A 15,542-nucleotide genomic window follows, 5' to 3' on the forward strand; every position below is an offset into this window, starting at 1 on the left:
TGACAGGTCAGGGTAAGTCGCGGATGAATCTCATCGAGTAGAATTGACCTGTGATTATCCATCCGCTTTTTAAGACACGAGAGGGCTTTGTTGACTCACTGAAGGCGGTCAGAAGCGACCAGCCTTCTTCCCTTGAAAAGAATCGTATTTTATGTCAAGCTGATGACTTTCTCATCAAAGAAATGAGGATAATAGTTCTTAAATGTCAAGTTTGCCATTTTTATGTCTTGTCTTGATTGAGAAATTACCAGTCACTAGACTTGTCCGGTTCCCAACATTTCTTCCCGAAACCGTTCCTAGTTCCTGGTTCCGAACCCGGAGGAACCCAGAAGCCAGTCTGGCAGTAAGTCGAAAGACCAAACAAGAACCAGGATTCAGCTTGAATAAATAGAAAGATCCCGAACCAGGCCAGCTTACAATAACCAGAAATCCACATCAGCCAGGATCCACTTGACATGAAGACGAAAGATCCAGCAAGACCACGATCGAGCCCGACACCAAACCGAAAAACCACCGAGAACCAAGATCCAACGTTGGATTGGAGACAGGAACCCGCAAGAACCAAAGATCCAGCCTGGCATTATGTTGAGGGTCCAGCAAGAACCAAGACCCAGCCTGAAATATGCATAGTGATCCAGTAAGAACCAAGATCCACCTCAGGTTAAGATGGGGATATAATTTCATCAAGAACCAAGATACATTCCAAAATTATGTTCAGGAACCACCAAGAACCATATTCTTACACGGCTGACCCCAAAGACATGTACAGGCAGAACATGCCGAAATGTAGGCAGGTGCGGGCACAGCACGGCCGACTTCGCAGACGGGTACAGACAGAGCGCGGCAAAATGTAGATAGGCACGCCCGAGCACGGCAGCTGTGTGACAGGTGCGGAACGAACACAGTGACTGTGTGGACAGGTGCGGAACGACTGCAGCGACTGTGTGGACGGGTGCGGAACGAGCACAGCGGTTGTGCGGATAGATGCGGAACGAGTGCAGTGACTGTGCGGACAGGTGCGGAACTAGCACAGCGACTGTGCGGACAGTTGCGGAACCAGCACAGCGACTGTGCGGACATTTGCGGAGCGTGCGCGGGCAGCCTCGCGGACAGGTACAGACCGAGCGCAGCGACTGTGCGGACATGCACAGGTAGGCACGAAGCTTCCGGTGTTCTTTCCTGGACAGCTCAGTATATTACAACTACAAAGCTGGTGGAAACATTTCACTCACCCCCCTCACCCCCTCGCCGACATGGTTTCTGGGTTATCCGGCGCCAAACAACTGGCAGACAGACTTCAGACAGCAGACTTCAGACAGACTTCAGACAGCAGACAGACTTCAGACAGCAGACTCGTCAGGTTCGCCGTTCTCTCCCACCAGCGGCGGTAGCACGACCGTGGAGGCCAGGCCGTATAACATCGAAGTGCATTGTAATGGCTTACCGCTTAAGATTGTCGCGTTCATTATCATACCATACTCATCAAGGTTGTTGCGTTCATTACCATGCCCGTCGTTGAATATATGCAGTCGGCTCGCTGGTTGCACACATCTACCAGTAACAGTTTGCGCGCTATGGGTACGAAGACAGACAGATTTTCCTACCGCCCTATTGCGAATAAGTCTCGCGTGTCTTCCCTTTTCTTGCCATTGCATTTTCATGTTTTGCATCAGATGTTGGCAAATCACATTTTAATGTTTGCCATAGGATTTAACGTAGCTGCCTTGTTGGTTGTGTGCATATTCAGATAACGGCTTTCTCATTTTTAAGCCAGCCACATCCACATCAGGTACGAACGTTCTGTTACGTGCTACATCGTGGTAAATTCGCTGAAATCTATCCGCATACATGATTATGGCCAGAGTACCCAAAGAGGCCAGAGATGGCGAGAACATTCCTGCCAAAGACCATTGAACCGTCCAGACTTAAGCCCCACAACTTTGGCGGACACGTCGTGGTCGAAGGATTGAGGGAAAACGAAGACGACGTGGCAGACAGTAGGTGTGATTACAACGAATTGACCTCCTTGACTGTTCATATCATACTTCCAACGGCCGTGCTTCTAATTTTACTCATCGCACATGTCCAGACGCTTTCTATATTTGCTGTGGTTGCTTCGGCTCCGTATGCTACCGTGGGGCCAGGGAAGGTATGTGGGATCCAAGCCTGTAGCGCAATTCGGCACCGTTTAAATACGCCTGCGGTGGCTGCAGGTTGCACGGCTTATATACTGTGCAGCGAACTTTTTATGGCCGCGACCGACTGCAAGTGTGACGTGTGCACCCCACGTGTACATCCCAGGTGTACATCCCACGTGTGTCCTGGGCACCAGGAGGGCAATGCTTCTGTCACTGTGTGACAGGAACGCGTGCGCGCGATGCATGGGACGGCAGTCGGAGAGTAGGTACCTGTTGACGCTTATTTGGGAGCTCGTGCAATGCAATACAACATTGTCTCGTCACCAGCCGTTGGAACGATGTCTCCAAGATTCCCGAATACAATAGTCATGCTTGGTTTGGCGGGGGAGGGAGTTCTTGGCCACAGCCGGCTTTCTTGTTGTCCCACGCCCCGTCGGGAAGCCCCACCGATCCTGGACTGGCGGTGCGCCAAATGAAACCATCGAAATGTATGCCGCTCACGCATGCTTGTATGAGCATGTAGGATGTAATTTCTCTTCTTACGGAAGCTTTTCGAAACTTTTTAGAAAGATTCGATGATATGCTTCATGCGGACGCGATGTAGCCGTCCAATACCCAGCCTGTGTCCCTGTTAAAAGGTTGCAGTATTTACCAGAGGTTGTTAACTTGGACATGGACATGGTGGATGATAGATGATCATTGGCTTAAGCGACGCTCAAATCAAACTTTGTTCCACATACCAGCGATCAAAACAATAATGGTGCGACCAGCATGAAACGCGGTTAAGCGATCCACACCATGGTCAGGCCTGGCATAATCCTATAAGTTGGATGAACCAAAGACGTAAACTTAAGAAGCAAACGAAATGTTTGTAACGAGACTCGCTTCGTATTGCAAGCTTTTCCTGAGTTAGATAAGCGTGTTTTAGCCAATTAATGTAAACAAATGCATGGAAACAATGATTTCCTCGGCAAATTGTTTAGGACATGCTAAAACTTTATCAAAATATCCAAAAATGGAAGGTTTAAAACTGTTCAGCGGCTTAATCCCACGTAAAACAGCTAAAATCGTTAAAAGTATGGCCGAACATATGTTACACCCTGCACATTAAGTAAATGCTCACTTCTTGACGATCAAAGTCTTGTCATAAACTTGAAATGCGTGACACTCCTTTTTGTTCAGCCCTGTGAGGCATGAAAGCCGTGGTAGAATATCACCAGCTGAACGAAATTTCACTAGGTCTCATAGCTTTGCCAGAGGAAGGCCAATCCAGCTTTTTTCTACGAAGGTGACGCGGCGTCGGGAACGATGCTATCAGACGGGACCCTGCCGCGTCCGAGGTTACCACTGGCCGGGCATCTTTGTTCCACGGCATGGGAGCTCCAGGAAATACAGCATTTTCGCCACCCAGGGGGCAAAAAAACCAACACAGCAGGCAGTGACTTAGACGGACAGCACTGCCGATCAACACTGGCAGGCCAAAGGCCAACTGGCAGCGACCAGGGTGCTGCTTAGCCAGGTGACATGGAGAGGAGGCAGACATTATATATTTATAAGCATTAGGACATTGGGGTACATCATTCCATACACGGGTTAAACGTGAGGTGTAGATGGATTCAGGTATCCCATTATAGTAATGCAGCAGTGCTTCAAAGACGTTTTGGAGCGTGTCGGTCGTTCGGACTATTTTGGGCATGGACACTTTCAGTTAAAGTGAATAGTGTGATTGCATAAATAACGAAAAGAGCATTAAAATAACGGATATGAAGTGATTCGTGTCTGACATGATCTTCGCAGGGAAGCCGTTGGTAGTGAATCGACTTATAAATTCATGTCCACGCTTACGCCTAAATTTGGCTTCCATTGCTAACAGGGCAGAATAGTATAAGGCGTGAGCATTTCATGTCCTTGGCAAGGCTTTAATCGCCAAGAATTAGACATTTACTTAGAGCGCGTGGCGTAAAGCATTTTCGGGTATTTTCGCGATACCTTTTTCAAATACGATTGATGTGTTGAACGGTTTTTAAAACGCGTTTGTCAGATGGTTTAGGGAGTTTCATCATGCACTTAACCAACAAGGAAATTTCACGTTACAATAACTTATGTAATGTAATTTTGTTGATCTTAAGTGTCTAAAACACGGTTTTCAAACTGAGAAATAGGTGACATACGAAACGAGCATATGAACATTTGTTCCTCCAGTCTATGCCTTTAGTTCGCCCAGGTTCTAGGATTATCCCAGGCCCAACACCGATGTGGATTGGTCGACTGCGGTAGACACTCGCCGCACCAACATGGTTCGCGGCATCGAGCTGTGGAGCAAGACGGGCTTTGAGTCTTATTCAAATGAGTTCGTCACGCTCTCAATTCATCTGAATTAAGGCAAAGACACGCGCATTAAACTGAAAATGTCAAGTATGACATTGGTTTGGACGAAACGCAGACATTCGTGGAGAAACGAGAATTCAAAAATCAGTATCAAATCACACTTCACCAGGCTAGCAAAATTTTGACAATTCTGACATTTTGAGGACAAAGGCGAACTACCTGGGAGCCCGACGCTTCATAAGCTAAGAGATCTGAAGCCTTGATAGCCAACAAAAACAATTTTGCTTCGGTCGTTTCAGGTCCTTTGCTCAGACTGGAATAATTGATGGTAAAGTTTCTTACACCTTTTAGGTATACTTGTAGTTTACATGGGTATTGAATGATTGCAGACAACTAAAAAACCGGCTGTATGTTGTGCTCGCGTTTGTCCTCGTTTCACTCGTTCAAAAAGTCAACGTCCGTCTTCGAAAATCTCTTGTCGTTATTCCCAACACCAGCCAAATCTCCAATCTCAGCAAACCGCACCACACCCGCACCCTCCGGCCGCCATCCGCTAATACCCCGTCGGTGCGCGCACTGCCCGTACCCGCCGGAACTGCTCAGCTGATCACACAACTCCTCTGCCCCTCCGGAACTGCTCAGCTGAGCCCCGACCGCTACATCCCTCTCTCCTTAAACTAGGTTCTAGTACATGAACCCAAGATCACTGTACGGCCCTAAACATAAGGTGTTACCGACAATCAATCACAGTAGCCACCGTGCAATCTCACAAATAAAAGAACTCACACTTCTCACACTGTATGGCAGGTGAACCAAAACACCTGCACACTCAACTTAGTCCAGGTAGCGTCGCGGACGTCTGACTTCATGTCCAGACCTCGTTCGTGACATCACCCCAGAACCAACACGCTCGGGTGCCACAGGTGGCGCTACCATCAACCCTCCATCCGCTCCAGACGGCGCCACTGGTAGGACAGCCTCCGACTGCGGCCCCGGTATCTGTACTGACTCCTCCGGTATCGCCGCCAGCTGCTCCGCCGAGTCCAGGAAGCCCCCAGTAGGAAAGTGATCGGCCGGTCCGTCCCCGGCTGGTCCGCCACCGGTTGGTCCGCCTCCAGCTGGTCCACCATCCGTTGGTCCGCCTCTAGCTGGTCCACCATCCGTCGGCCCGCCTCCAGCTGGTCCACCATCCAGTGGTCGGGTCTCGTCTAATTGAACTGTTATCCACTCATAGTTACCCACGAATAGAGCCGGTAGCACATCAAGCTGATGAGTTTCATTCCATACATTGGCTCTCGCGATTCTCTTGAATTGCCTCAAAAATGCTTCAGGTTCACCTCCAGAAAATGTCGGCGGCCTGAACATGCTTGATGAACGCTCTTTACGGGCTAAATCGGGGCTTTTCCTCCACCGTCGACATTTCTGGCGCGCATCAGCACGTGGCCCAACTCGTAAAAGCAAAGTATCCCACCGCTGATGTTGTGCTCGCGTTCGTCCTCGTTTTCACTCGTTCGAAAAATCAACGTCCGTCTTGGAAAATCTCTCGTCGTTATTCCAAACACCAGCCAATCTCCAACCTCAGCAAACCGCACCACACCCGCACCCTCCGGCGCCATCCGCTAATACCCCGCGGTGCACGCACTCCCCGTGTGAGCCCCGACCGTTACATGCATTTGAAATATTCTTGATTTGTTCTCTACCTTCTGTGTCTCTGTAATTTGAAAAGCGGGCTAAAAACTAAACGTGTTGTATGTCATATAGCTTGAAATGCTATACGATCCATCCAACAGTCAACTTTGTTACTTACTTCTCCCCTGCGATGATTTTTATCAGATCGTTCTATACACTATAGTTGTGGCTCTCCGTGAAGTTGCGTATATTGCCGCAAAATGATGATAATTGGTAAATATTGAATGCTATGTTGTCCTGGTACCAATGCCTGCATTTTGTGTCAACTGAAATTCCCTGGCCTCTCAAAGTGACGTTTTTCTGTGCATACAATGCATTTGCCTATAGGATGCACTCTTTCATCAGCAATTCATGTCGTAATAAAATACTTATTGTGTTACTAAGCCATTGTGAAGATGAGAAACTAAAACTATTGTTAAGATGACTATAAAACTATACTAAAAATGGGACTAAAGCTATTGTAGAAATGAGAATGTAGGGCAATAACTTGCAGATTTCTACCCCCTTCATCCATGTGGTGCAGGGTGGCATCCTTTGGGAATGACGGTTGTGAGACATCTGTTCGAAGCTGAACATAGTTGGGTGTTATGTACAGCCTATTCATCATTCATATGCAACAATACTGACCCTTACTAAAAGCGTCGACGTTTGTCTAGGGTTGCGTATTATATAGTCAGCCTCCTGGTTCATCATACTACTGGCATGCCAGTTGGTAGCCGCAAACAGGCGGATGGTGCAGGCGATAAGCACCCCAAATCTATTTTCTAAGATAGGAACGCATGAATGGTGTGAAATATTGTCTTCCATCCAGCAATGCAATGTCATTCCTTTTCATTCATGAACCTTTTTGTTTACCTGTATGTAGATGGATTTACACTTTGATGGATGTCTGCATTGATCATTTCCCTGCTTTCTTGGCTCACAATTAATGTTTAAGTCTTTAAAGGGAGTGCTCCACATTTGTATGGGAATAAACTGAAATAAACTCCACTGAAAAAGCCACCTTGGAGATCATTCGGCGCAGTTCACAGTTTTGCCCTCTCTAAGACCTAAGACTCCGTGGTATCTGAACTACACGCACCTGAAGACGTGCAGGTGCCTGGGTCACTTTGAAATAGTCTCCGTGAGACTATTTTAAAGTGACCCAGGCATCCATTACGCAGTAGCAACGTCATTAAAATCCTGTTATTCCATTAGCCATGCGACAATCAAGTCCAAGAAAAATATTATTGTCGAGTCACATAGCTTGCATTCGTGAGCACCATTTCCAGTTGAAACGGCCGTCAATTAGCTCTCAATCAAGGTTGGGCAGGGTACGATGACGTCATTAAAAATTAGCTACTAAGGAACGCATTGACTAAAAAGAAAACTTGTGTAATCTACAACTGTCTTCTAGATTAGAGGTCAATGTTCAATGTCCAATGTTCACATATTTCGTAGCTTTCCACAAGATCCAGTGGCTTTTTAAAAGTTACACGTCATCATTGATAAAAACGGGCGTAAAGGAGACAATGTGAAACCTAGCAGAAAAAGCTTAACACATCACACATCGGTCGAGGGATCATCTCAGTGAATCACACTATTGCATTCACATTGTGGCATCACACACAATCGAACTCGCACACGCATCCACTCATGTTCCAACATTCGCCTCACTCAGTAGAAACTCCATAAGTTGGCGCTTGAAGCGACCTAGACTCTAACGTTGCGAAGGTGAATAACGCGCTGTACGACGCCCTGGCTGCTGCTTTGAGTGCGACCTCTGAAGATGATGCTCGGATCGCGCCGTGTCAAGACCGGACTCCGTCCGAGCGGCCGCCACCCGAGATCCTGAGAGCCGAGACCTCCATGACATCATCACGGCGGGATTCCCGAGCAACGACACGAAGGAAGCTCAACTCTGCGGCCCTGCTGGCAAATCCGTGCTATGCTGGCCTTTTTTCTTTACCCAGGCCAGGGAAAGGTTACAAAGGAAAGGTTAGGGTTTTCTTTACCTGATTTCGCATGGCATCCGTACCCGTGTACTTTGTCCTTTTTTGTCTCTTGTCTCATTGTTTAGATCGGTGTGGTCTAGCTCTGTGCAGCGCATGCGCTGCACGGATTCTTTTAACGAGCGCGTGGGTTGCCCATTCCCTAGTCTCATAAATATATATTCTCCTTCCTGCTGCTTGACCTGGCACGATTACTGATGGATCAGCGCACGGTGTCCACGCTCGTTTGGCAAATGTCCCTCTCGTCTGGGGTGGGATCCGCTACGGACACCTCAGCCTCGGCCCGGAGGATTATGGCGTCGAACTTTCCGAAGCGGACGGGATCTCGGGACCGTTAGCCAGCAGTTGGAGTGAGATCGCCGGCCGTGGGTGCCGAGGTGTCGCGGCGAGGTGCTCCGAGCCCGCTACATCTCGAGGGATCGTTCGCGACTCAGGCGCAGCACCGCGGCAAGGGTGGTAAAATCTGCCAACTTGGTGGATAAGGTCAGCGACAAGAAACGTATGCATCCACGTGAAGCTTGGTGCCAATGATTTTTTGGACAGCAAGTTTTGGTGACAGCCAAGACGAACAAATACAGCACACCGTGCAAAGCAAAATATGAGGCCTCCATACGTAGATATTATGCATTCATGGTAATGCATTTCGCCACAAAACACCAGCGAACATTTCCGTGAAAATCTTTACCGTACTCTACGGCGCTATGGTATCTTTTCTAGGTTTCATTCCAACCCGGCGACAAACATATCCTGTGATTTTTAGTTGGTCGGCGGACTCGGTCACAGGTCGGCGGACTCGGTCACAGGTCGGCGACACATCAGTGTATTTCCATTGTCCGTTCGGTCGGCCACTTGGCTGTTTTAGCAGCCGACCCCAGTTTCCCGAACTGGTCAGTGTAATATTCTGAAAAGTCTAGACTTGGAGATTCATCTGGCCACAAGAGCATGTTTAAAGCGTTGCGATGCGAGCGATATGAGGTGGGCGGTAACTTTCAATGGGCTGCAACCTTGCAGGCGGGATTTGGATTACAGTGTCATGAATGCCTGCCTAGGGCTTAATTTTTGACCTTTCTTAAATCGTTGGCGGTGCCCTGATTCAGCATCCTCCTTTCAACGACGAGAGACATTGAAAGGTCAAGGTAAGTCGGTGGGATGATTCGATCAAGGTAGAAATTGACCTGTGATTATCCAAGCCGTCTTTTAAAGACACCCAAGAGGCTGTTGACTACCAGAAGCGGTCAGAAGCGACCAGGCTTTTTCCCTTAGAAAAGAATCGTGAGTTTGATGTCGAAGTCTGATGACATTCCTCATGAAATGAATAACAAGAGTTTGATGGCTTTGATGGCCTGCGGCCACGCTGTGCTGTGGTCACTACACAAGTGACGTCATCGCTATGTATAGAGCATGTGAAGGTCTGGCTTATGGCGAAGCCCCCGCGCAGCAGTCCCCAGGTGCCGATCACCGAAAGTAGCCTTGAGCACTGCTGGTTTACGGAAAGCCTTCGCTTTAAGCCTTGCGACGATGACTCCCAGCCGGCGGCCGGTTGCTGGGCAGTGCGCGATTTTGCACCAGCGCCATCTACAGATCATCGTGTGTCTGAAGCTGCCTGTTAGTCGGCGCGGGCATGGCGTGTTGAAACGAAGACGTTCATCAGTTCAGCTCCGCAATGGAAAGGACTCTTAAACAGGTAACTAGCGGAAGATTGAAAGCGTGATTTGCACTCGGAATGGTTCCATTTATCTTGTGATCTTTCAACTTTCATATCATCAACTTTCGATGTCATGCACGCATTCAACATGTTCATTTATACAATGGCATTCAATCAATTCCAGGATAACTGTTTCTACAAAGAATCCTGACACACCTGCCCGAGACAAAAGGATAGTCCAATCACAAAAGCAGCCGTCTTTCACCTTCGGGACTTGAAGGGGCCTAACGTTTAAACTGGATTTACGACTAGATTTGCCGACCTTGACCGCGAAAAAACAGCGGAGGAGTTCGACATCCAGGGCAGCGAAGTACGTGACAAAATTCCAACCGGTGGCAGCCAACACTGGGGGGTGGCTTCCAACACGTGGGCCCCTTGGAGACCATCTCCCATTATGGAAAAGACGTATGCGCTTTGGGAAAAGGTGAATAAGACATCCAGCCGTAATGACCATACTCTCCACCACACCTTAGGCATGTTCTAAACCTGACGAGACATGTGGTGCCTCGTGGGCACCTTTGGTTGCGCCCCAGTAATTGGTATATACATGTTTAAACTGGATTTCTAGGCCGCCTGAAAAGAAAAAAAACAATATATTATGTTTCCGGGTGGGCTCAGCTTCCCAAACCAAACTCAAGAAGGCCGTTTCATGCTTTCCCGATCCAAAGGTACCAGAAATTCCAAGCTCGAGGTTAATGATTTCCCTCCGTTTGAAATGGACCGAAGGATTTTCTGGTCTGATCGATCGCCCAACTTGAACACCGGGATGAGGTGCGCGTTCCTCCAGATGGACGGAAAGGTGCGTGATATGATAGAAAAATTGATCAAATGTAGAAGATGTGCGCCGATTAGAGGGAAACACTTGTTCGCTGCATATGGCGGTAGGCCGTCGACAGCGACAGACCTCGACGCGTTCATCCTCCTGATGGCTGCACAAAGCTCCGGTAGAGTGGCTGGATGCAGGGAGAACGCCGAGACACAAATACGGTACGCACCGGGGGCGCACCCCCATTACCTCGCGCCGCCTCCGCCGCCTGCGCAGCAATGCTTGGGCCAAAGGTACCGAAGTGAGCACTGAGTGAGTCGGCCCGGGTGCACGTGTCGTAGTGGGGTGTGTCACACCCTCCCGCCTGCTGCAGTCCGGATCGCTTGAGGTGGCTCCAGAAATCTCGCCGTCCTGTCGGCAGACCAGTGCATAGGTACGAGCGTCCGTGAGAGTGATCGGTCCCTTCACTCTGTTACGGCACCGCTGGTACACGCGACGCGCATCTGCGGTACAGCAGCGCCCCCAGGTCTTACGGGTGCAGTCGCGCTCCTAAATAACTGCGGAAACTTCGGTATCTTCAGGCAGACATGGCACCCGGACTGGCGTGACGTCACGGTGGTGGTCGGGCAGTGAGTGTTGACTGCGAATTTCGAAAGTTTCATAAATGCGGCCACATTGTCATCGGCGGTGCCAGCGGCGTGGAGCGGCCCCAAATCAGCGCGTAGCAGACTCAGGTTGAGCGCGTCCCAGTCCCAGAATGATCGCAACCACGTCAAGGATAGTTCAGGGATACTTTAAAAGGAAAGAAAAGTTACAACAAGATAAGACCGCAACTTTTTGCAGTCTCGGATATCAAGAGACAGCTATTGAAAAGACCCCCCCCACCCCCCACCCCATCATCATAGCATCTTTTCTTCCTTGCAGGTGTTGGCCTTGGTGGTCGTGGGTCAGCTGATGCTGGCCATGGGCTTGAACTTCGGCATGCACAGCGTCACCCTCATCCAGGTGCCGGACGATCCTGACGGATTCCTCAGCGCCGACCAGCTCAATTGGTCGATCGCCGCCACAACGCTGGGCGCCGTGCTGGGCGGCCTGCTGGGCGCGCCGGTGGCGCCCGCGTTAGGCGCGCGGCGCCTGCTGCTGCTCATCATGCCGCTGTACGCGCTCGGTTCGCTGGCGGTCGGCCTCGGCGACCACTTCGGCTGGACGTTGAGCGGCCGGGTGGCCATGTTCGTCGCGCTCGGCATACCCGAGGGCAGCGTGCGTGGTTATATGTCTGAGATTGTGCCGCCCACGCGCCGTGCCCTCTTTAGCGCCCTTTTGAGCTTCATGCTGTACCTGGGCCAGGTGTTGGTTCTGGCTGTGGCACCGCTGCTGCGCTGGCAGGTGCTGTTCATCGTGGTAGGCGTGGTGCCGGCCGCGCTTTGCCTCTCCGGTCTCCTCTTCCTGCCCAACTCGGCCAAGTGGCTGCTCTCGCGCGGCCACTCGGAGGAGGAAGCCGTGCGCTCCATCCAGTTCTTCCGCGGCACGCAGGTGGACGCCGCTGCTGAGGTACGCAGTATCCACGATTCACTGCAGCACGCACATGCGGACGGCGCCGCACTGCCCGTGTGGACGCTGCTGCGTCAGCCGGGCACGTGGCGCCCGCTGCTACTGGCCTCCATCCAGATGGTACAGTTCGCTTGGTGCGGCGGCGCCACGCTGTTGCTCATCACCGCCTTCGTGCTGGATCCGGTGCAGATTTCACTAAGCGAGTACCAGCGAGCCACGCTACCGGCCGCGTTCGCTGCGCTCGTCTGCGTGCCCGGCGGCATCATCATCGAAAGATACGGCCGGCTACCGGTACTGCGTCTGGGAGGCGTGCTCTCTGCCATTGGCTGCGCCGCTGTCGCCGCGTATTTCTTCCTGGCCGCGGAACCCCAGGAGCGTCTCGGCTGGATTGTGCTGGCGGGCGCTGGGCTGACGCAGGTGGCCTTTGTCGGCATGCTCGCCAACGTCGCATTCAACTACGTCACCGAGTTGCTGCCCAACAAAACGCGCACCTCGGGCGCGAACATTGTCCTCGTTGTGATGAATTTGAGTCTATTTGCGCTGCTAAAAATGTACCCACTAATCAGAGATGGGATTGGTCTGGGTGGAGGCTTCGTCATCCACTCGCTGGTAAGCCTGTGCCAGGTGTTCTTTGCCACATTTTGCCTGAAGGAAACCAAGGGTCTTTCGCTAGAACAGATTCAGCATCTGTTTTAGAACGTTGAAAAGGTAGCTGAGTTGCCGCCACCTCGTGCCCCTCAGTCACCGCCAGGTTATAAACCACTGATGTCCTGTGTTGATACACCGAAATGAAATAATGCTTCCGACTCCATCAGCGCGTCAATGACCATGGGGATTTAGAATCGGTTTGTAATAATGCGATTTTCATTACCTCATAGCCACGTTGCGATGGAATGTACCTAAATTTCCTGAGAGTGTTTATCCCATAAGCTCATGTTCATGTTTCTACGATAGCAGAGCGTGTATGAAAAGACCGAGAGATCTCATGTCTGTATGCAACCTGAGGACGTTACGCGTGCGTTCTTGTCGATCATTCATGACGCACTAAATTTCGTCAGATTTGGTGAATTCGTCGTGCTTGACAGCCATAAGCAGGAGTTCGCTTTCTAATTTGTTTCCAAACATAATGTGAAATAATTTGATACACAAATGTACACGTCCTCGCCAATTTGTCAGATGTCACGTGCTCTGTGCTCTTGTTAGCCTGTTATATCAGCCTGCAGGAACAACGTTACATCCTGGTTGTGGAACTAAATTTTCAAGTCTATGATGTCTGTTCTCGCGACTGCGCAGCCAGCAGCCAACAGCTGAACAGTCTACAACACTTTAAGGCGTCATTACGCATCCTGTTTACACGCAGCATAATGTGTTTTTCTGGTGGAAACTAACAAAAAGAGAAGGCACGAACTTGTACATAACAACTGATAATCGTGTAGGCGAAACGCGAAATTCCGGGGAAAGCATGCATGATGCTTCCAGTTATGTACTATTGTTTCAGCCGTGATTGCCTCGTTGCAATACAATTCGGCGAGTGTGCGTCTTTCTTTTCTTATCCTCAAGCGTCGTCTTCTGTCAAGGAAGATCCGTTCTCGTATTACCTGCGCAATGCGATATATTTCCAGAAAGCCAATCTACCTGTGGATGGCGGACTACTGAAAACACTGGTTGCACTAACGAGACAGACCGATGGCTCCGTGAGAAAGACTTCTACAAAAAACATTTGTTTTTAATTGTTTTGAATTATTTCCATAGGTTCTAGAAGATACAGACGCAAATACGCTTATGCTCTACGTGATATGGCATATTTTGCATCTACTGAAACAGACTGCCTTCTCCGAAGAAATCAGTGTCTCTAAGTGTCAAAAAGTTTCAGTGTCATGTAGCCCGAAGCTGCCCAGATTTTGTCACCACGCATATTGCCAGCGTATTTTAAACGTCACGCAGCACATATCCCAGACCGCTATCGGGGTACAGCTAAGGCTGCTCGGACTGGTAGCTCTTAATCAAGCCTACCCATTCTGGTGTGATTCTGCATTACAAATCTACGCACCCAACTTCCACTCAGCACAATATGATTCGTAGCCTTTTCCATAGCGCATTTCATGAACAATTCAGATAGTCAAAAAGGAAAAAAGAGTATAAACAAAATATGGACTTTGCTGCTTGGCAATGGACATTCTCCACTTCTTTTCGGTAAAATTTTGGATGATGATGATGATGATGATTTGGTGTTTTAGGGCGCATGGACTGCTGCAGGTCATGCAGCACCCATAACTATCAATTTATGCAGAACTGCCAATCAGGCAAGTGCATCGATCAAGTCATCATATAAAGCCTTGATGATCAGGCCTAGTATCATGATGAAAAGATGACTGGGAAATCTCTAGCGCGAAGAAACTGGAGCACTTTACCAAAGTCCACAGCGTGCGAATAATCCCCTAAAAATTCACATAGTGTGCGATTCAGGACGTGGTGTCCGAAAACTGCGCTCTCGTTGCAGTGAGGTGACGGCAAGCGACCAGTATATGATGCACAGTCAGCGGGTCAGAGTATCGACGGCAGCATGGTCTGTTGCCAGCCAATAACAGGTGACGGTGCGCAACATATGTGTGGCCTATCTGCAACCGGCGAAGAGCAAACTTTTTCTCTCCGATTGTCCCGAAAACACGACTGTCATAGTCCAATACGGGGTTTCACGGACTGCAGCTTGTTGGCGCTCACCGAGTTCCAGTGGAACTGCCATCGCCTCTGCATTAACGACGACACTTCGGGGTACATGTCTTGAGCTGGTAGTGGTGTTAAAGGAATGCGTGTCCCTGTCGTAGCGCGCTTTGCTGCCGCGTCGCAAGATCATTACCGCAGATTCCCACGTGACTTGGGATCCAGCATAGTACGACCGTTTTTCCTCCTCGATCCAGTGAGCTAAGACGCGATTGAATGTCCTGGACCAGTGGATTCGACGAGGAGAAGCCACCAGCAGCCAGGAGGCTGCCCAAGGAGTCGGAAAGAATCAAATGGAGACTGCTACCGTCCACTTCAATGAAACAGAGAGCTTTGCTGATGGTTATAAGCTCGGAAGTGACGATCGACGCGTGTGAAGGCAGTGTGAATGACAGAGTTGTGGATATGCACACAAAAGCGCACCCTTCACCTGCATTCGTCTTCGAACTATCTGTATAAGTCATCAGGTACCCGTCAAAGTAGGCTATGTGCTCTAAGGCTGCGCCTTGAAGTTCCGTCATGAGGACGCGTTGCTTTTGAATGTTTGATAGCGAAACATCCACTCTTGGCGATGCTAGCTCCCAAGGAGCAGTCATCATGGGTTTAGGTCTGATAACACGTCGTAGGTTGAAGACGCTTGCATCGAAAAGTTC

General features: G+C 49.7%; 1 protein-coding gene across 1 annotated transcript in view; it reads left to right on the forward strand.

Annotated features, from left to right (window-relative positions):
* Positions 1–12,864, forward strand: part of LOC119114555 (putative metabolite transport protein CsbC) — a 19,512-nt gene extending 6,648 nt beyond the window's left edge. Inside the window, exons 2-4 of the mRNA XM_037238676.1 lie at positions 11,542–11,669; positions 11,931–12,168; positions 12,247–12,864. Of these exons, the coding sequence (XP_037094571.1) occupies positions 11,542–11,669; positions 11,931–12,168; positions 12,247–12,864 (984 nt within the window). The remainder of the gene's footprint in view (positions 1–11,541; positions 11,670–11,930; positions 12,169–12,246) is intronic.
* Positions 12,865–15,542: the final 2,678 nt, after the last annotated feature.

This window comes from Pollicipes pollicipes, unplaced genomic scaffold (assembly GCF_011947565.3).
Source record: "Pollicipes pollicipes isolate AB1234 unplaced genomic scaffold, Ppol_2.1 Scaffold_1080;HRSCAF=1254_pilon_pilon_pilon, whole genome shotgun sequence".
NCBI classification, from domain to species: domain Eukaryota; kingdom Metazoa; phylum Arthropoda; class Thecostraca; order Pollicipedomorpha; family Pollicipedidae; genus Pollicipes; species Pollicipes pollicipes.